Genomic DNA, 22,990 nt, shown 5'->3' with positions numbered 1-22,990 from the left:
CGCCCCATAATACAAATAAACTATCACAGTGGTGACGAAGGGTGGGGGGGTAGGTGGTAGCATAGAGAGACCACTACTAAGGCTTGAAATTGATGCACACATGGGGGAGCAGGGAGCAAACAGAAACCATGTATCTACTAAGCCTGTGGGCAGACAGGATCAGAGTCACCATTTGAAAAAATGAAGACCAAAGAACAAATACAGAACTGATAACAGGAGGTGAGAACTGTGCCAGAGGGAGGGCCCTGCCTTTGAAGGCTAAGAGGGAGGGGTGTAACTAGGAGGGTGAACTTGGAAATTAGGTACTGTAGTTGGACAGTCAGAGGCGCTGAGTAAAGAAAGGGATGATGGCTGAAAAGTATATATATATATATATATATATATATATATCAGCTAACATATACTGTATACCCAGTCCACCTCAGTAATACATCCTCACCTCACTCCACACAGGGCCACACCTTTTTTTTTGGACAAGCCACTGCACTTTCAATAATGAAAATTAGAACTGCCCCGGGACAATTAGGACTGTTGTCAGGAATATTATTTGCATTCATCATATTATTTATATACATATCTATCTATCTATCTATCTATCTATCTATCTATCTATCTATCTATCTATCTATCTATCTATCTATCTATCTATCTATCTATCTATCATTAGTGTACAGTATCTCTACCAGAAAACAGTTGAAAATGAACAACAAAAGTTGACATTAATAGTTTTATTTTTAAAGTTAGTGTAAATACAATAAAAGCTGCAGTGCTTCAGGTAGGACTATGTTACAGGGTTTGCACACTGTTTTAGTAACTGACAATGGGGGTAATTCTGAGTTGATCGCAGCAGGATTTTTGTTAGCAATTGGGCAAAACCATGTGCACTGCAGGGGAGGCAGATATAATATGTGCAGAGAGAGTTAGATTTGGGTGGGGTGTGTTCAATCTGCAATCTAAATTACAGTGTAAACATAAAGCAGCCAGTATTTACCCTGCACAGAAACAATATAACCCACCCAAATCTAACTCTATCTGCAAATGTTATACTGTATCTGCAGTGCACATGGTTTTGCCCAACTGCTAAAAAATTTACTGCTGCGATCAACTTGGAATTACCCCCAATAAACATTTCACTAAGTAATGATGGCATGACATACTGTTAATATCAGATCGTTATGTATGAATGTCTTTGCCCACTGGCCAAGTCTTCAGCTGTTGGGAAAAATGACCAGTGATGACTTACCAGGCAACTATTTCCTTGTGTATCTATTTTCATGGTCTGTGGAACATAAGAAAAGGTCACAGTATAATATCTTCCAACAAATACCTACACAACACACTTACAATTCCACCAACGGTCATTACATTAGTGGGCCCAATACTGTCTCCCTAGTGTTAATGGTACATAGAGGACACCAAGGTTTCTAGAGAGCATTACATTCTGCTGGTATGCTATGTGTGTGTTTAAGCTACATTTTCAGACTTTGTGGATATAGAAATAATGCTTAAATTAGTGTTAAAGGCCTATGGTCAGGACTTAGGACCATATTATTATACATATAATAGATATTTTTATTGTCATTGCTTAAAAAAGCACAACAAAATTTAGATCCAGGTCATCCACATATAGGTTACAAATCACCAGTCAAATTAAGACTAATGATGACAGATGTCAAAATGAGATGTTCTAGTTCTAATACACCTGAAGCGTCTTCTAGATGGAAGGAGAGAGCTGATGCAATAGTTGACAATTTACTTTTTATGTGCGCCAATACAATCCTTTCAAAGCACTTCATATTATTTATACTTACTGTATATTATACACATTTTGTGGGAAATCATCATTCAGGGGATACATACATTTTGCTGGTAATATCTGCTGAAAGCAACCATTTTGGGGGGGATTCCAGGAAAATGTATGTATCCCCTGACTGTATTTCTGGGGTTTCACAGCAGCTATTAGCTTGTTTCCAATCTCAGTAACAGGTTTCTTTAAGGGCTGCTATATTGTGAGTTTTACCAAGAGTTTGGTCCCATTAAATAACACCATATTAAGATGACGTGAGCTATTGGAGTCTATGGGCTACATATCACACAATTTCCCAGGAAAATGCAGCCAATCAGGAGTCTTAGCAGCCGGTCTGCAAACTCTGATTGGCTCACGGACCGGCACCTAATTAGAGAAAATCAATGCCGCCGGAGAGTGGAGACTGAGGGACAGGAGAAGCGCATGCTGCTCTCTCCTCCCCTCACAAGTAGCAGACTGAGCAGAGCAGCACTTGGGGGGGGGGGGGGGGGGGGGGGCGCGCAGTGTGGGGACATGTCTATCCTACACTGGGGGCATATCTGGCACTGGGGGGATGTGTATCTGGCACTGGGGGCATATCTGGCACTGGGGGGGACATGTGTTTCTGGCACTGGGGGCATATCTGGCACTGGGGGGACATGTGTTTCTGGCACTGCGGGCATATCTGGCACTGGGGGACATGTGTTTATGGCACTGGGGGCATATCTGGCACTGGGGGGGACGTGTATCTGGCACTGGGGTCATATCTGGCACTGGGGAGACATGTAGCTGACAGTGGGGGCATATCTGGCACTGGGGGGACATGTGTTTCTGGCACTAGGGCATATCTGGCACTGGGGAGATGTGTATCTGGCAGTGGGGGCATATCTGGCACTATGGGGACATATATGTATCTGGCACTGTGGAGGAATATATGTATCTGGCACTGTGGGGACATATATGTATCTGGCACTGTGGGGGCATATATATATTTGGTACTGTGGAGGCACCCATTTTTTGGTGTTTTTATATGTATGTGGCACTGTACAACATGACTAAAAAAAATGGGGTTATGACACAAGGTCATACTCGTACAAACGTCAAACCGAAAGGTGTGCGCATAAAAATGGGGTGTGGCTTTGTGAAAACTATGCCACGCCCCCATTTTTGTGGTGGAAAATGTATATAACACATGTAACTTTGACAGGGAAGGAGGGCCCTTCTCCGCTCTGGACCCTATAGCAGCTACACTCCCTGCACCTATGGTAGCTACACCCTTGGATCAGTGATACAATCACTTTTACTTTACACATCAGAAGGACCAGCTTTTATTTGAGCCCCTGTATCTCAATGTGATTTGTAACACATTTGGGCGGAAATGAATTTTATTATTGCTGTGTATAGCAATTAGCAACGATAAGAAATTCTATTTATAAGGTCTAAAACCCGATAAATATTAAATGGCCCCCTTAGAGTTGGTGTCTGAATTAGTATGTTGTATGATGTTAGGGCTGTGTACGATTTTCAGTTTGACTCAGTTTGACTCAGAAAATATTAGGGTCACCTTGGTCAAGCAATCCATAAGAATAGTCCCCCAGACAGTGGGCATACTGTCTTCCTAGGACACACAGAGGCTGACACAGAAGCTACTGTACAGGGTGATTCAAAAGTCACATTACACACTTTTGTTTCAAAACCTGTGCAGGAAATGGGAAAACAGAATACTCCAGTAAGGTATGGGTGAGGTGGGCCATCTTTTAAGGGTATGTACTGAACATGGACGCCATCTTGAAATTGGTCATCTTGAATCTAAGGGGGTCATTCCGAGTTGATCGCTTGCTGAAAATGTTCGCTGCGCTCTGATGAGGCAAAAATAGGCACTTTTGCACATGCGTATGCGGTGCAATGTACTTTCACAACAGCCGAAGCAGTTTCACACAAGGTCTAGCAAAGCTTTTCAGTCGTACTGCTGGCTACAGAGTGATTGACAGAAAGGGGGCTGTTCTGGGTGTCAACTGACCGTTTTCAGGGAGTGATCGAGAAAACGCAGGCGTGGCTGGCCGAACGCAGGGCGTGTTTGTGACGTCAAATCCGGAACTAAACAGTCTGAAGTGATAACAAGCGCTGTGTAGGTCTGGAGCTACTCTGAAACTGCACAAAATTATTTTGCAGCCGCTCTGCTATCCATTTGTTCGCACTTCTGCTAAGCTAAGATACACTCCCAGAGGGCGGCGGCTTAGCGTTTGCACGGTTGCTAAGAACAGCTAGCGAGCGATCAACTCGTAATGACCTCCTAAGTCAGTTTTCCCATTTTCTGCACAGTTTTGGAAAATAAAGGGTGTACTGTGACTTTTGAATCACCCTGTACTTTACCCTTTACCCATCTATATATACAGACCTGCATTGTTTTAATATGTTATACATGCAGCAATGCATTACACACACACACACACACACACACACACACACACACACACACACACACACACACACACACACACACAATAATGATGCGAACAGAGCATGAGGTAAAATATCATAACATAAATAACACAAATTTGTGTCACGACTGAGGGCTTGGTTTGGTCGGGAATTGGTTACGTGGCTGGAACAGGATTGGTGGTAGTATGTGGGAAACTGGGAGGCCTGATCCATTTCCTAATCATGGAACTAATGTGACGTAGAGTTATAGAACAATATGAGTAGAGACCAGGAATTAGAGTCACTGCATAAGGGTATGAGGACCAGACTAGTTTAGGATTAGCCTTTACTGGGACTGATCTGATTGGCCCAAATATGACTGGAGTCCTTATTAAGCTGGACTGGATCCGATAATATAGCTGAACTGAGATCAATAATAAAGTGGGCACCAGGATTATAACTGAATTGGTTCTAGTAGTGTACAGTGCCTTGGTAAAGTATTCACCCCCCTTGGATTTTTACCTATTTTGTTACATTACAACCTGTAATTATTATTATTTTTTTAATGTGATGGATATGCACAAAATAATCTAAGTTGGTGAAGTAAAATGAGAAAAATTTATATAAAAAATTATTTTTATAAATAAAAATTTGAAAATTGGCATATGCATATGTATTCACCCCCTTTGCTATGAAGCCCCTCAAAAGTTCTGGTGCAACAAATTACCTTCAGAAGTCACATAATTAATGAAATGAAGTCCACCTGTGTGCAATTTAAGTGTTACATGATCTGTCAGTATAAACACATTTTTTCTGAAAGGCCCCAGAGGCTGCAACACCACTAAGCAAGAGGCATCACACCATGAAGACCAAGGAACTCTCCAAACAAGTCAGGGACAAAGTTGTTGAGAAGTACAAGTCAGGGTTGGGTTATAAAAAAATATCCAAATCTTTGATGATTTCCCGGAGCACTATAAAATCCATCATCTTTAAATGGAAAGAACATGGTACCATAACAAACCTGCCAAAAGAGAACATGGTAGCACAACAAACCTGCCAAGAGAGGGCCGGCCACCATAAATCACAGACCGGGCAAGGAGGGCATTAATCAGAGATGCAGCACAGAGGCCGAAGATAACCCTGAAGGAGCTGCAGAGTTCCACAGCAGAGACTGGTGTATCTGCGCATGTGACCACAATAGGCCGTACACTCCATAGAGCTGGGCTTTATGGAAGTGTGGCCAGAAAAAAAGACATTACAAAGTGGGAAATTCAAATGTTTGAAAAGTCGGTTGGGTGTCTGTTTTTTTCCTGTCTATTAGATAGGAAAAAACAGACACCCAACTGACTTTTCAAACATTTGAATTCCCCCTTAGTGTTAAAAATAAGAAGGCACGTTTTGAGTTTGCCACAAGGCATGTGGACAACTCCCCAAATGTATGGAGGAAGGTGCTCTGGTCAGATAAGACTAAAACTGAACTTTTCGGTAATCAAGGAAAACGCTATATCTGGCGCAAACCTAACACATCCCATCACCCCAAGAACACCATGGGACTGGGAAACTGTTTTGAGTCGAGGGAAAGATGGATGGTGCTTAATACAGGGATATTCTTGAGCAAAACCTGTTTCTGTCTGCCTGTGATTTGAGACTGGGTCGGAGGTTCACCTTCCAGCTGGACAATGACCCGAAGCATGCTGCTAAAGCAACACTCAAGTGGTTTAAGGGGAAACATTTAAATGTGGTGGAATGGCCTAGTCAAAGCCCAGATCTCAATCCAATTGAGAATCTGTGGTCAGACTTGAAGATTGCTGTTCACATGCGGAAACCATCCAACATGAAGGAGCTGGAGCAGTTTTGCCTTGAGGAATAGGCAAAAATCCCAGTGACAAGATGTGGCAAGCTCATAGAGATCTATCGAAAGTGACCTGCAGCTGTAATTGCCGCAGTAGGTCGCTCTACAAAGTACTGACTTTAGGGGGTGAATAGTTATGCACGCTGACGTTTTCTGTTATTTTGTCCTATTTGTTATTTGCTGCACAATAAATAAAAAAACATCTTCAAAGTTGTAGCCATGTTCTGTGAATGAAATGATGTAAAACTTCAAACAATCCATATTAATTCCTGGTTGTGAGGCAATAAAACATGAAAAATGCAAAGGGGGGTGAATACTTTAGCAAGGCACTGTAGGTGGTCTGAAATCAGTGAGACAACCGGACTGGAACTGGAGCAGCAAACCTGGACTGGAACTGGAGAGGCAATCGGACTGTAGTCAGAGAGGAAACTGGACTGGAGCCAGAGAGGCAAATGGACTGTAATTGGAGAGGTAACCGGACTGGAACCAGAGAGGTAACTGGATCAGAAGAACCAGAGAAATTGGACTGGAACCAGTATTAACTCGGTGCTCAAAACCAGGATGGTGTCTTGGGAAATGACTGTGCACTGGCAATGAGCCAGTGTACAGGAAGCACTTTTATTGGGGCTGCTGAAACTCGATTGGCCGATGGAGTAAAGTGATGCCACGGGACAGGTGGCACAAACTGTGGCATGCAGGATGGTGACAAGGCATTATACATACAACACAGATAGCAGCGCTGCAGCGCTGATTTTGAAATATCTAAAAACAGATGGATTGGATGAAAAATATATAAATTTAATAAAAACAATTCATAAAACAACAGTTAAAAAATTAATATGACAACGACATAGACTTCTTAATTTTACGTGTCCGTTCCTTTATTAAGTTTACTGGACTGCAGATAGGTGTAGGAATCTGTATTAATGGCTGTTGGCACAGTCCAATGTTAACATTACCACACACGCACTGGAGGCAAAGTCCCTTGAAGGAATTCCTTAGACGGTAATTGGTATCGAGGTCCTGAGTCCTCACCAGTTTGCGGAGCCTTTTAGTGGAATATACGTGGGAAATGATCCAAGGAAGCGATTCCGTTCACCAAACAGTGATACTGCAAAAGTTGGATTAAGGTCCAGTTGGTCCAGGCACAAAACAGGCAGCGTGTAGTCGGTGATAGGTATTTGCACAGCAACAACATCTGATTGCTGTGCAAATACCTATCACCGACTACACGCTGCCACGAGATGCTGGGCAGCCCCCAGGCTCCCCCTACACTGTGAATAGATCTATTCACCCCCTACTATCCACACTTGACGACTTTATGGCTGCTCTCTCCAGGAGAGAGCAGCCAGGTCGGCTAAGCAGGGGGCGGGGCAGTGACATGACGTGAAGAGGGGGCGGAACGGGGGCATAGCGGAGGTGGAACGGGGCATGGCTGATGTATCGCATCATGTAAGCCACGCCCCCCGCTGTGTAATGCCGTTATTACCAGCATTATACTGCAGGGGGCGTGGATATGATAACATGATTCAACAAGAATCGCGTCATCGATTGCCCGGACCGCTCATGTTACTCACTAAGTGGGCGGCCGGGCAGGGGTGACCCCAGAAATCAGGAGACTTGCCTGCTCTTCCGGGCGGCCAGGAGGGTCACCCGATTTTCAGGAGCCTCCCGGCGATTCCAGGAGAGTAGGCAAGTATGCTACTATCACTATTCTTGGGAAGGGGAAATGGGAAAACTACTGCACTAGTATTATAGTATATTTATTTATTGTTCTACGAACCCCATATTATTTTCTCTTTCATAAATTTGAATTGATTATGGCGGTGCTGCCACACACCTTGGTGGTACCAATGTTAGGAATCTTGTTTATCAGGAAGGGGAAAGAATTGGTTTTGGGTGGCGCACAAAAGTAAATAATCAAATACATAAAATACATAAAATATAACTTTTATTCTATTTCATTTAAGAGACCTATAACTGTGAAATATTAAAACCAACATACATTGACAAGACAAAGTGTAACATATATTTTTATAAAAACACACGCTGTACTCAGAGTATCGTGCACTGCTCTTTTAATTATTGGGTACAGTGACCTCTAAAAGTTTTGTGTGTATTGTCCGATGGTACGTGAATAAAAATATCCAAGTTGCAAATGGTCTTTTTTTATTTCAGTTACTTTTAACCAAGCTCTCCACTGTATTCCAAGATCTTATATCTCACAAGGTGTTCTCAATGTGTCTACGTTTTTATGCTCAATCATTGAGGATTTTATTAGCTGCTGGCTAGTAATCCCCTTTCTCACCTGTCCATTTAATATACTCTGCCAGATACATGCATACAGTCTTAACTGATTATATTTGACTCAACTGTACTTTAGCAGGTAAGATGGTGTCAAGTGATTGTCACCCTAAACAGTCAGTTGGGATTCTATCTTATTGACTAGCGCTCTCAATCCTAGTAGTCAGCACTGTCAGTAAAATGTCTTAATTTATTATCATGAAAAATATTTTGTATCTCATTATTGGTACCTTCCACCTTGTGTTACAGTGGTCACCACACAGAATCCCAGTTTGAGTGACATCCACTTATTATGCATATATTATCCCTGGTGTGCTAGGTATACTCCTTTATGGCACACTTAATTATTGTCAGGGAATAATAATTTTTGTGAGAAATTGTTCAGGGGGACTACTAGGATTGAGAGCGTTAGTCAATAAGATAGAATCCCAACTGACTGTTTAGGGTGACAATCACTTGACACCATCTTACCTGCTAAAGTACAGTTGAGTCAAATATAATCGGTTAAGACTGTATGCATGTATCTGGCAGAGTATATTAAATGGACAGGTGAGAAAGGGGATTACTAGCCAGCAGCTAATAAAATCCTCAATGATTGAGCATAAAAACGTAGACACATTGAGAACTCCTTGTGAGATATAAGATCTTGGATTACAGTGGTGAGCTTGGTTAAAAGTAACTGAAATAAAAAAAGACCATTTGCAACTTGGATATTTTTATTCACGTACCATCGGACAATACACACAAAACTTTTAGAGGTCACTGTACCCAATAATTAAAAGAGCAGTGCACGATATTCTGAGTACAGCGTGTGTTTTTATACAAATATATGTTACACTTTGTCTTGTCAATGTATGTTGGTTTTAATATTTCACAGTTATAGGTCTCTTAAATGAAATAGAATAAAAGTTATATTTTATGTATTTGATTATTTACTTTTGTGCGCCACCCAAAACCAATTCTTTCCCCTTCCTGATAAACAAGTATGCTACTATACCTGCTATGTCTGCTACCCCCAACAACCCCCCACACCACCACCACTGGACACTGCGGCCCACGGTTGGGACAGCGGGACAGTCCTAGGAAAACGGGACAATCCCGCTGACAGTTGGGAGGCATACTACCAGAGCAATTCAGTATTGTTCGTGTGGGGTTAACTATTTTGAAAAGCAGCTTTCCCCATGGGCCCTGTCACTGCTATTTTCACTGCTCATTCGTAGCTGCGATAGTTTACACTGCTGGCTTTGACAAGGCAATGTCACCGCACATGTCATGCGTGAACTGAGTTACATGGACATGGAGAGAGCACTTCATTAGTCAAATTCAGAGGTGCTGGACTTTGTGTGAGTCTGCCTGTTTTTTTAAAGCAGCAATCATTTACAAGACAAAAGCAACCTGGTTTTACCTTGTAAATGATCGCTGCTTTAAATACACGGCCATTTGATTGATATGCTATAAGTTATATTGTTATATGTTAAAGATGGCTGCCCTGTCATGCTACATAATTTTATTAATAAGGCAATTCTATGAATTGTAGATTAGAACCATGTAAACTACCAACAGAGGCGCTTATGCACAGTGACACTGAGGTCAGGCTGGGGAAATTAAAATATGTACAATAGCACACTGAGGGGTCTATTTAATAAGCGTCAGATGGAGACAAAGTGACGGAGATAAAGTATCAGCCAGTCAGATCTTGCCATTTTTCAAACACAGCCTGTGACATGACAGTTAGGAGCTGATTGGCTGGTACTTTATCTCCGTCCACTTTATCACCATCCAAGGTTAATGAAAATAGACCCCTACATCCAGGCTTGGACTGGCCCACAGGGGTACAGGGGAAACCACCGGTGGGTCCCACTGCCTGGGGGGCCCACCTCCTGCTCTAAGGATCAGGTTCCAGACTGTGCACCTGAATTATACATTATACATATGTTACCTTATACTGTACTATGGTGTATTTTCTACAGTGCATTGCTGTTATTAAACTGGCATTAATCTGGTACATTATCATGCATGCAGCAGCTGAATTTACTGAATTTAATGAAGGGGTCCAGGTGTTGCACTCTCTAATGGTTAGTCAAACCAATGTGGTGGCAGTCCACACCCCCTCTGCGGACTGGCCACACCCCTAAACATGGGCCCCTACCACTGCATTCCCCCGGTGGGCCCTACATGCCCCAGTCCGACGCTGCCTACATCTATGCAGATTTGTGTGACTATGACCTCTTACATCTAGAGAATTGTGGCAGTGATGTGAAGGGGCAGACTAGCATAGGCAGTGGCGTGCTTGCACAGTGGTAAGCTGATGCAGACTTGTACAGAAACACATATACATCAGGTCAGAGGTGTGGTTGAGGGCAGGGGCAAATGCACAACAATGATGATGGTCTCCAGCACTAGTAAGATGCTTGTGATTGGCTGATTGTGAATGCATCACTCACTTATGCTGATAGGTTCTTTCCTGGCTTGTGCGTATATTGGGGTCAATTCAATTAGTTGTGATGTACCGTACATCGCTTTCCATGAATGGCACATTACGGAACCCCTACATCGCTGTTTCTGCGTCAGACCAGTAGTGTTCAATTGATCCTGTTATGAATTTATGCGTTTTAGCGATTTATGTTTTGTTTGTTTATTTGTATTACACACTTCTATTTCAAAGGTTTACAATGTGAGTTTCACAAATCAAACATACATCTAATATAAACCTGGCGCATGTGCTACTGGAGCCAACCTACATGTATTCTGCAATACTTTCCACTTCGCTTATGCACATAATTACAATTTCTTTAGTGAACGCATTGAACAACCTCCAAAGTAACTAAGTAATTTCTAAGGATTTATTTGTAAAAATAACCAGTATTTTTGGCTATTTTTAGCTTCATTGTGACCATGGATTAATACTGTATATTCTATTCAGATTTTAATTGTATGAACATTAATTTTCTCTAAACAAATATATAACAGTAGATTTATGTTAATAAATATTAAAATTAGCTATAAATAACACATAAAAGAATGATAGAAAGCAGAGGACATGAGTAAACATAAAGGCAATAGATGTAGGAGATGCTTTGTAATAATTAGAGAGTACAAAATCCAATTACCTGACTAGCCCCTTTGTCTCTTGCTTCTGGAGATGAGAGCTGTCATTGGGATATTAGAGGAAACAATGACCATTATACAGGGTACAGTCCCGCCTAGCACTGGCCGTTCCCTCCTCCCATCCCTTTACTGGAACAAGGAGGTTTCATACTGTTTTGTCTGTCAAAAACTTCCTGGTGACAGCTGATCAGATAGTACTGTATTTTGCTTTGACAGTGATTGTAAAAACATATGGGAAATATAAATTGCACACATATGTAATGTATGACTTGCTGAATATGATACAAATCACTTCCTGTACATATATCTTTATTTTCTTGTTACTGTGGACAAAGTGCATAGAATTCTGGGCCTAAATCAGACCTGATCACTGTTGTTTGAAATCGGACGATTATCGATGACTGCGCGTGCATACGGATTGTAATGTGCAGGCGTGATGCCAAACAGCCAAAAAATCCTGCTTTTTTTTATCGCTAGGTGAACGCAGGCTGATTGACAAGAAGCGGGCATTTTGGGGGTAGTAATTGCCCATTTTCTGGGAGGATCTGGAAAAATGCAGGCGTTTTTAGGGAGGATGTGTGATGTCAGCTCCGGCGCCGAACAGCCTATTTGTATCGCACTGTAGGAGTAAGTCATAGGCTAAGCAGATTGCACAGACTGGAAAAATCATTCGATGATGAGTACGCATGCATTCGCACACTTGCACGGTGTGGGTTATCACTCTCTATGGAGCGATCAGGTCTGGATTAGGCTCTCTGTTGCTTGCACTGACAATGACACAATTACAGTATGGCAGGTTGCTTCAGGTAATATTGCTGGCAAGAGTTTTCAATAGACTTATATTTCTAGAACTATGTAATAATTGGTATCTATAGAAGCAAGAATGCCCTAGTTTCAGTGATCAAGAAGAGTCAAATACTGTATTGTAGGGAATCTGATCTGCAGATAAGCAGTCCATTCACTGTAATGTTATATGTAGACCTCTTTGAGGATATGAAAGTAGTGAGTCCATTCATGCACAAAGCTCCACTTATCATGGCCAAGGCAATCCCTAAATCATACTTGTCAACTCTCCCCGAATGTCCAAGAGAGTCCCCAATTTCAGGGAAGGGAGCGCTCATCGACTTCTGAAAGGGTGGACCAGTCTCCCTTATGATGTCCACGTCCTGAGTAAAGTGGGCTGCAGGGAGTTTGATGATGCAGTTTGCAGCTTTGACCAACAGTGGGCAGAGCCACAATGACCCAACTGCGGCACCATGCTCCCACATGGCTCTCCCAGGGGCGGACTTTGCAAAAGTCGGCAAGTATGCCCTAATTAAATCAAAGTGTCTTCTCACTGGACTTTAAGTGAAAAGCGCAGGGTTTGGCAAACAGGAGAATGTTAGGGTCTCCTGCCCTGTGCTGCCACGTCGTCATGGCAACCGGGAGACAAGTGCTAGTGGAGTAACCTGAGCGCAGCTGATACTCCGGTTCGGGTCTTTTGCTGTGCAGTGGTTATAGGCTCTGTGCACGGCAGGGGATCCGGTGCTGGTTTTTGTGCTCACAGTCTGTGAGGTCTGAGTGGGGCGTGGACAGCACCTGCTTTATAAGGCCTCTTTTCAGGGTAAGCAGATGCTGCTGAATCTTTGTTGGTTAGTCAGTTCATGAACGTTAGCCAGTACTGTGTAGCTTTGTATTTGTTTGTTGCTTACTGCAAATAGGCCTGGGAATTTGGTATTACACTCTACCAATCCAGACCTAGCAGTAAGACTGGAGTCAGTCGTTTAGCTTGCTGGGGTTCTGTTACTACTCTGTGAACTTAGCAAGTTTGCGGCTGTATTCTAAGACTTGCCTGTCTAATCCTGTCTCACTGTGCTAAGTGTCAGGGGTCAGTTTAGTGGCAGTAAGCTAAAACCTGTGCACTGCAAGTGAGAATTTGGATTGTGGAGATTCTCCTTGTGTCTATCATTCCATCTCTGACCAAGGAGTTTACTGCCACACCCGTTGGTAACCCTTTAGGGTTTTGCTGTTGCCCTTAGCAACAGCATTTCGGGTACTCTACGTATTAAAACACAACATCTTGCTTTTTCCATCTTAGCAGTTCTAATACAAGGGAGATACCCAGTTCCTTAGCCTCTGGGCTTCTCTGTTCACTTTGTGTGTATTTTGTTACCCTATTACCTTCTGTGTACGTTATGTCATATTCCCCAGTTTGTCTGTGAGTCCATCTGTTTTGCATAACAGTTCAAACACCAGTACATTCCTGCAGACACTGGAGTGCATAACAGTTCTGACACCAGTACTTTCCTGCTGGCACTGGTGTGCATAACAGAGAACTGGGCCCAATAAATTTTAGCAGTAGATACTGTCCCCAGTAGCTGTGTACAGCCATTAACTGTAATGGCATGCTGATACTTGTTGAACCACAAGGCACTTGGTTTTGCCTAAAAACTAATTGTGCTTTAAATCTAACAGCTATATTGTGCCTGTGCCTGCAAATCATAGGTTATTACATTTGGGCCATAGGGAGAGATACAAGCACACTAAATAACTGCATACTTACTTTCTCTTCCGAAACAGATGTGTTTTTACAGCTTCATGCTCTGCAAAGAGGATCAGATCACAAAATGCACAGTATCTAGAGTTTGTATGCTCATTTTTAAGGGGGGTACTTACTCACGGAGAGATCCATGCTTAAAATCTAAGAAATCTGACTAGATTGCTTAGATTTTAAGCACAGATCACTCGTGTGTACCCCCCTCAGCGATAGCGATGCGCGGCCCCGCACATCGCTATCGCCGGTGCTAGATTGGCCTGCATGCCAAATACTCCTGTTGAAATTTTGTGGGAATATGGAGCATACCCCTCAAAATACGTTGCAACAGGTGGTCGATCAGGTGCAGGTCCTGACTCGACAATTTAATGATTTGTCCATTAAAATGCACACCTCCCAGGCTGCTGGCGGAGCTCCCGCAGCAGCACCTGCAGGGGTTAAGGAGCCGAAAGTAAATCTCCCGGATCGTTTTTCTGGAGATCGCTCGCAGTTCTTTTGTTTCAAGGAGAGCTGCAAGCTATACTTCCGGCTTAGGCCTCAGTCTTCTGGGTCGGAGATTCAGCGGGTGGGCATAGTGATTTCCTTGCTACAAGGAGACCCACAGGTCTGGGCATATGGGTTGCAGCCTGACTGTCCGTCGCTTAAAAGTGTTGATGTTTTTTTTACAGCACTGGGCATGTTGTATGATGACCCTGACAAGACGGCCTCAGCCGAGGCTCAGATTTCGATCCTTAAGCAAGGGCGCAGGCCAGTTGAGGTTTACTGTACGGAGTTTCGGAGGTTGGCCCATGATACCCAGTGGAATGACCCAGCCCTGAGACACCAGTACCGAAGAGGTCTTTCTAACCAGATAAAGGACCAACTGGTACAATATCCCTTGCCTGATAGCTTGGATCAGCTCATGCAGTTATCCATCCGGGTGGATAGACGGCTGAGAGAGCGTAGGCTTGAAAGGGAGACTGAGATTTCCTTCCTTCCCAAGGGAACCTCAGACTCTGAGGAATTTTCTGAGGAGCCTATGCAGATTGGGGCTACCCGCCTCTCCTCGCGTGAGAAGACGCGGAGGAGACAGCAGGGGTTGTGTTTGTACTGTGGGAATAAAGGTCATGTGGTAGTATCATGCCCAGAAAAGCCGGAAAACTTCAGGGCCTGAGGGTGATGGGAAATATCCTGTCAGGCCAGAAGTCAGAATTTCCCAAGAAGACTTTTATCATTCCGGTGACCTTGAAGATCCTCGGTCAAACTGTCAAGACTGAGGCCTTTGTGGACAGTGGGGCCGACGGGGTTTTTATGGACCGCCAATTCGCCCTGAAACACTCTGTTCCCTTAGTACCCTTGGCATCGGAAATTGAGATTTGTGGGTTAAACGGGGAACCATTATCCCAAGGTAAAATTACCTCTTGCACTAGCCAGATTTCTTTGTTTATTGGAGCCACACACTCTGAAAAATTGTCCTTTTATGTGACTGTCTGTACTTTTGCCCCATTGGTGTTGGGGTTACCCTGGTTAAGGGCCCACAATCCTCAATTTGACTGGGTCTCTGGGGAGATTCTTAGTTGGGGTACTGATTGTTTCAGGAGTTGCTTGAGCCTTCCAGTCAGGCTCTCGCAGCTAAGTTTGCCAGGATTGCCAGGGTGTTATGCAGATTTTGCGGACGTGTTCTCCAAAAAAGTTGCAGAGGTACTACCTCCCCATCGCCCCTATGACTGTGCCATTGATTTGTTGCCAAATGCTAAGCTTCCCAAGAGCAGGTTGTACTCCCTGTCACGTCCTGAGACTCAGGCTATGGCAGAGTACATTCAGGAGAACTTGGCTAAGGGATTTATCAGACCTTCACAGTCTCCAGTTGGGTCGGGGTTCTTCTTCGTGGGTAAAAAGGACGGTTCGTTGCGACCCTGCATCGACTTCAGGGAATTGAACCGTATCACGATTAAAAACTCATACCCACTGCCTCTCATTTCGGTCTTGTTTGACCAGCTTCGTACTGCCACCATTTTTTCTAAGATTGACCTACGCGGTGCGTACAATCTAATCCGAATAAGAGAGGGGAATGAATGGAAGACTGCCTTTAATACCCACTCAGGGCATTATGAATATTTGGTGATGCCTTTTGGGCTCTGTAATGCCCCGGCAGTCTTCCAGGATTTCATGAATGATGTGCTCAGGGAATATTTGGATAGATTCTTAGTTGTATACTTAGATGACATCCTAATCTTCTCCCATTCCCTGGAGGAACATCGGAAGCATGTACGCTTAGTCCTCCAGAAACTCAGAGACCACCGGCTTGGGGCAAAGCTGGAGAAGTGCGAATTTGAAGTTCAGCAAATCGCATTTCTAGGATATATTATCTCCCCAGAAGGTTTCCAAATGGAGGGTTCCAAGGTACAGGCAGTCCTGGATTGGGTGCAGCCCACTAGTTTGAAGGCGCTTCAGCGTTTCCTGGGCTTTGCGAATTTTTATAGACGATTTATCGCTGGATTTTCGTCTATAGTGGCGCCCTTGGTGGCACTCACTAAGAAAGGGGCGGATGTTGCTCACTGGTCTTGTGAGGCTAAAGCGGCTTTTGCCCGTCTCAAAAGGGCATTTGTTTCGGCCAAGGTGCTGCGACACCCAGATCCAGAGCGTCCTTTTGTGGTGGAGGTGGATGCCTCTGAGATGGGTATTGGGGCAGTGCTTTCTCAGATGGGAGTGTCTGATAATCGCCTTCATCCCTGTGCTTACTTTTCCCGTAAATTTTCGCCTGCCGAGATGAATTATGACGTGGGTAACCGGGAATTGTTGGCTATTAAGGATGCACTCGAGGAGTGGAGACACTGGCTTGAGGGGGCTAAGTTTGTGGTCTCAATTCTCACTGACCATAAGAATCTGGCATATTTAGAGTCAGCGAAGCGTCTCAATGCCAGGCAGGCACGATGGGCTTTGTTTTTTGCTCGCTTTAATTTTTTGATAACATATCGCCCTGGGTCAAAAAACATCAAGGCTGATGCGCTCTCGCTGAGTTTTGCTCCAATCCAGGAGACCACCGAGGAGCCGTTGCCCATTGTTTCCCCATCATGTATTAAAGTGGGCATTACCCAGGACCTCTTATCATTAGTCCTTAGAGCACAGGAGCAGGCTCCTCCAGACCTTCCGGTAGGTCTTTTGTTTGTGCCTCCTAGGTTAAGACAGCGAGTGTTCCTGGAATTCCATGCCAAGAAGTCGGCAGGTCACCCGGGTATTGCCAGAACTCGGGAGTTGCTATCTAGGGCGGTGTGGTGGCCCTCGGTGGCTAAGGATGTGGATCAGTGGGTTCGGGCATGTGACATCTGTGCCCGAAATAAGACTCCTAGAGGGGTTCCTGTTGGCCCATTACATCCACTCTCTATCCCATCTAAGCCATGGACCCACATTTCAATGGATTTTGTGGTGGACTTGCCCAAATCCTCGGGGATGACAGCCATCTGGGTTGTCGTTGACAGGTTTTCGAAGATGGCGCACTTCGTTCCACTGGTTGGGCTGCCATCAGCCAGACGCCTGTCTGAATTATTTATGCTGCATGTTGTGCGTCTCCACGGGTTGCCACTTGATGTGGTCTCTGACCGCGGATCCCAGTTTGTGGCCAAATTCTGGAGGGCATTTTGTTCCGATCTCCAGATTTCTGTCAGCTTGTCGTCAGGCTACCATCCGCAGTCTAATGGGCAGACTGAAAGGGTGAACCAGTCCTTGGAGCAGTTCCTCAGGTGTTATGTCTCCAAGTGTCAGACTGACTGGGTTGCTCATCTGTCCATGGCGGAGTTTGCCTATAACAACGCGGCTCACTCTGCTACAGGGATCTCTCCCTTCCTTTGTGTGTATGGGCATCATCCTAAGGCCAATTCTTTTGACCCCGTGGACTCCACGCCTGGTGGTTCCTCTGTGGTTTCGGTCCTTAGAGGTATTTGGCGGAAAGTGAAGAAAGCCCTTGTGTCTGTGTCATTAGTGACCAAAAGGGTTTTTGATAAGCGGAAAAGACCCTGCAGCTTCAAATTAGGAGACTTCGTCTGGTTGTCTACCAAGAATTTGAAGTTGAGACAGCCATCTCATAAGTTAGGGCCCCGGTTCATCGGCCCTTATAAGATCACCAGGGTTATCAATCCGGTGGCATTTCAGTTAGATCTGCCCCGTTCTTTGGGTATCAATAAAACATTTCATTGTTCCCTTTTAAAACGGGCGATTAGTAATCCTTCTACCAGTGGAAGACCTTCCCCTCTTCTGATACGTGGCCAGAGGGAGTTTGTTGTTGAAAGGATTCTTGACTCCAAGGTGGTTCGGGGTCGGCTGTCATTTTTGGTGCACTGGAAGGGGTATGGCCCGGAGGAGCGGTCGTGGGTGCGCAGTTGTGATCTTCATGCCCCCAGACTGATACGCTCTTTCTTCTCGCAGTTCCCCGATAAACCCGGTGGTAGGGGTTCTTTGACCCCTCGTCAGAGGGGGGGTACTGTTAGGGTCTCCTGCCCTGTGCTGCCACGTCGTCATGGCAACCGGGAGACAAGTGCTAGTGGAGTAACCTGAGCGCAGCTGACACTGTAATGTTATATGTAGACCTCTTTGAGGATATGAAAGTAGTGAGTCCATTCATGCACAAAGCTCCACTTATCATGGCCAAGGCAATCCCTAAATCATACTTGTCAACTCTCCCCGAATGTCCAAGAGAGTCCCCAATTTCAGGGAAGGGAGCGCTCATCGACTTCTGAAAGGGTGGACCAGTCTCCCTTATGATGTCCACGTCCTGAGTAAAGTGGGCTGCAGGGAGTTTGATGATGCAGTTTGCAGCTTTGACCAACAGTGGGCAGAGCCACAATGACCCAACTGCGGCACCATGCTCCCACATGGCTCTCCCAGGGGCGGACTTTGCAAAAGTCGGCAAGTATGCCCTAATTAAATCAAAGTGTCTTCTCACTGGACTTTAAGTGAAAAGCGCAGGGTTTGGCAAACAGGAGAATGTTAGGGTCTCCTGCCCTGTGCTGCCACGTCGTCATGGCAACCGGGAGACAAGTGCTAGTGGAGTAACCTGAGCGCAGCTGATACTCCGGTTCGGGTCTTTTGCTGTGCAGTGGTTATAGGCTCTGTGCACGGCAGGGGATCCGGTGCTGGTTTTTGTGCTCACAGTCTGTGAGGTCTGAGTGGGGCGTGGACAGCACCTGCTTTATAAGGCCTCTTTTCAGGGTAAGCAGATGCTGCTGAATCTTTGTTGGTTAGTCAGTTCATGAACGTTAGCCAGTACTGTGTAGCTTTGTATTTGTTTGTTGCTTACTGCAAATAGGCCTGGGAATTTGGTATTACACTCTGCCAATCCAGACCTAGCAGTAAGACTGGAGTCAGTCGTTTAGCTTGCTGGGGTTCTGTTACTACTCTGTGAACTTAGCAAGTTTGCGGCTGTATTCTAAGACTTGCCTGTCTAATCCTGTCTCACTGTGCTAGGTGTCAGGGGTCAGTTTAGTGGCAGTAAGCTAAAACCTGTGCACTGCAAGTGAGAATTTGGATTGTGGAGATTCTCCTTGTGTCTATCATTCCATCTCTGACCAAGGAGTTTACTGCCACACCCGTTGGTAACCCTTTAGGGTTTTGCTGTTGCCCTTAGCAACAGCATTTCGGGTACTCTACGTATTAAAACACAACATCTTGCTTTTTCCATCTTAGCAGTTCTAATACAAGGGAGATACCCAGTTCCTTAGCCTCTGGGCTTCTCTGTTCACTTTGTGTGTATTTTGTTACCCTATCACCTTCTGTGTACGTTATGTCATATCCCCCAGTTTGTCTGTGAGTCCATTTGTTTTGCATAACAGTTCAAACACCAGTACATTCCTGCAGACACTGGAGTGCATAACAGTTCTGACACCAGTACTTTCCTGCTGGCACTGGTGTGCATAACAGAGAACTGGGCCCAATAAATTTTAGCAGTAGATACTGTCCCCAGTAGCTGTGTACAGCCATTAACTGTAATGGCATGCTGATACTTGTTGAACCACAAGGCACTTGGTTTTGCCTAAAAACTAATTGTGCTTTAAATCTAACAGCTATATTGTGCCTGTGCCTGCAAATCATAGGTTATTACATTTGGGCCATAGGGAGAGATACAAGCACACTAAATAACTGCATACTTACAGTACTTTCTCTTCCGAAACAGATGTGTTTTTACAGCTTCATGCTCTGCAAAGAGGATCAGATCACAAAATGCACAGTATCTAGAGTTTGTATGCTCATTTTTAAGGGGGGTACTTACTCACGGAGAGATCCATGCTTAAAATCTAAGAAATCTGACTAGATTGCTTAAATTTTAAGCACAGATCACTCGTGTGTACCCCCCTCAGCGATAGCGATGCGCGGCCCCGCACATCGCTATCGCCGGTGCTAGATTGGCCTGCATGCAGGCCAATCTAGCAGGTCGCTCATTTCACCCGCTGGGTGAAATGAGCGCCCCCCCCCGTCTCCACCCGCACGCTCAGCACACATCGCGCTGTGCTGAGCGGCGGGAGAGATGTGTGCTGAGCAGTTCGCTCAGCACACATCTCTCCCGTCTATATGGGCCTCTACTGTATGTCACAATCTGTCCATTAACTTAAATGCTGGGAGGCAATTTATGAAACAAGGACACACTTAACAGTCCAAAGTACAAATTTCAGTTTGTTTTTTGTTTTTCCCGCAGCTGCTGGGTTTTGTTATTCAATTAGAGGACAGAAAATGGGACAGGGTGTTTTCTATAGAAATCACGTATTTTTTCACACATCTCTAGAGCAAGTCTGATTTTTCCTAAAATTGTTAATTTTTGGAAAACTCACTGGGTATTGCTCTGGCACCCTGGCAGCGCACCCCTCCCCCTCCCCTTATTTAGTAATTACTCACCTTCCAAAGCGGTGTCATCTGCATCCAACATCGGTAGCCAGGTCTTCCACTCAGCGTGAGTATGAAGTGTTGTGTGAATGTATGTGAGTGACCCTCAGGTTGTGTGACCCCACGCCCCCGGAGCCAGCTGCTGGGAGAACTATATCTTCCAGCAGCCCTTGTGCCTCTCACCAGCCCACAGGGATTCCCAGGAGCCCCTTCCCCAGTGTAAAGATAGAGGGGAAACCACCGGGAGCCGTGGAGAACACCGGACAGGTGAGTATCTTTTCTTTTTCCTTTTTCATACTGACGTCACGCTGAAAATCCTGCAACTGTTTTGTTTTTTTTGTAATTTGATTTTTATTGAGGCGTTTATCTGCAACCATTTTTTTATTGGATACCAGCGGGTATCAGGAGTGCGCATACCTACAGTAATCCAAAATTTGGCCGAGGTATACAATGGTTTTAACCTTGCTAAAGCTTATACCCAATTGAATTCCCCCCATAGATAACCAAAGGAATTTCCTGGAGCACAAGTTCAGAATAAAACTGTCAGACTTCCAATCCTTCCATCAGTGACATGCACAGCCTCACCTGTCATGATCCAGTACACGCCAAAGTTTTGTCTATAAAAATCATATGCAAAATACAATGAAGATATTATATACAGAGGGTACAATAAGTATTGAACACATGAACATTTTTCACTGTAAATATATTTGTAATGGGGCTATTGTAAGGACATTTTCACCAAATGTCATCAACAACCCATGCAATCCACACATGTAAAGAAATCAAACCATAGATGCCAATAACTAATGTGTAAGAATGTGAAATGACACAGGAAAAAAGTATTGGCTCCTGCAGTGTCTGCAGCAAGAGACATCAGGATACCATGACAATTCTGCAGAATCCAGACTCTCATCCACAGTGCCTTGCCAAGGAGCCATTCTGTTGGTAAGGTACTACTACTGCGGGGGCACAATGTGTAAGGAGCACTACTGTGTGGCATATTGGGTAAGGGGCACTACCACTGTGTGAGCATAATGTATAAGGAGCACTACTACTGTGGGCATAATGTGTAAGGGGCACCACTACTGTGGACATAATGTGTAAGAGGCACTAGTACTGTGTGGGCATAATTTGTAAGGGGCACTACTTTTGTTGGCATAATGTGTCAGGGGTACTACTACTGTTTGTTAAATGTGTAATGAGTGCTACTGTGTGGCATAATGTGTAAGGGGCATTAATACTGTGGGCATAATGTGTAAGGAGCACTACTGTGCGGCATAATTTATAAAGGGCGCTACTACTGTGTGGCATCATATGTAAGGAGCACTATTACTGTAGGCACAATGTGTAAGGAGCACTACTGTGGTGCATAAGGTATGAGGGGCACTACTACCGTGTGGTCATTATGTTTATGGGGCACTACTACTATTTGCATAATATGTAATGAGCACTACTGTGTGGCATAATGTGTAAGGAGCACTACTATTGTGGGCATAATGTGCAAGGAGCGCTACTGTGTGGCATAATGTACAGTATAAGGGTCACTACTACAGTGTGGGCATAATGTGTAAGGGGCACTACTACTGTTTGCATAATGTGTAATGAGCACTACTGTGCGACATAATGTATAAGGAGCTCTACCAAGGACATAGCTATCATAGGTACAGGGAGTGCAGCTGCTATAGGGCCCAGAGCTGAGAGGGGTCCACCTTCCCTGTCAAAGTTACATGTGTTATATACAGGGGCATTGGAATGGGACAAACATGAGGTGCCAATATGGGAGGAGCAGGGGAGCAGCGGGCGGTCAGGTGAAATGTCGCTGCTGCACATTACATCTCCTTCTCCTCTGCAGTGCAGGGGCCATGCAGCGAGAGCCTATTCCTATAATGCACAGCCTCCTGCTTCCCAATGGTCCCAGTGGCTGGATGGTGGACTCACCACCTCTGCTCTCTCTTGGTGCTATGACTGTGCTCTGCCGGCCACTTCTGCTCCTCCCACTGTACCGCCTCCTTCCATCTCCTGCTGTTGAAAACTCCTGGCCTCCTCCATGGTGCTGCCTCCTCCTCTCTTATTGCCCCACCCCTTCCTCCACAGTGTGCCCGCCCCCATAACTCCTCGAGGTAGGAGTGGACTC

General features: G+C 44.7%; 1 protein-coding gene across 1 annotated transcript in view; it reads right to left on the bottom strand.

Annotated features, from left to right (window-relative positions):
* The window catches only part of LOC134928353 (E3 ubiquitin-protein ligase RNF31-like), a 146,764-nt gene extending 135,241 nt beyond the window's left edge, over positions 1–11,523 (bottom strand). Inside the window, exons 1-2 of the mRNA XM_063923998.1 lie at positions 11,474–11,523; positions 1,244–1,279 (exon numbers count right to left, since the gene is read on the bottom strand). Of these exons, the coding sequence (XP_063780068.1) occupies positions 1,244–1,276 (33 nt within the window). The 5' untranslated portion in view covers positions 1,277–1,279; positions 11,474–11,523. The remainder of the gene's footprint in view (positions 1–1,243; positions 1,280–11,473) is intronic.
* Positions 11,524–22,990: the final 11,467 nt, after the last annotated feature.

Source organism: Pseudophryne corroboree, chromosome 5 (assembly GCF_028390025.1).
Source record: "Pseudophryne corroboree isolate aPseCor3 chromosome 5, aPseCor3.hap2, whole genome shotgun sequence".
Lineage (NCBI taxonomy): Eukaryota > Metazoa > Chordata > Amphibia > Anura > Myobatrachidae > Pseudophryne > Pseudophryne corroboree.
Note: the sequence above shows the minus strand (reverse complement) of the source record. Positions and strands in the feature narration are given on the sequence as shown.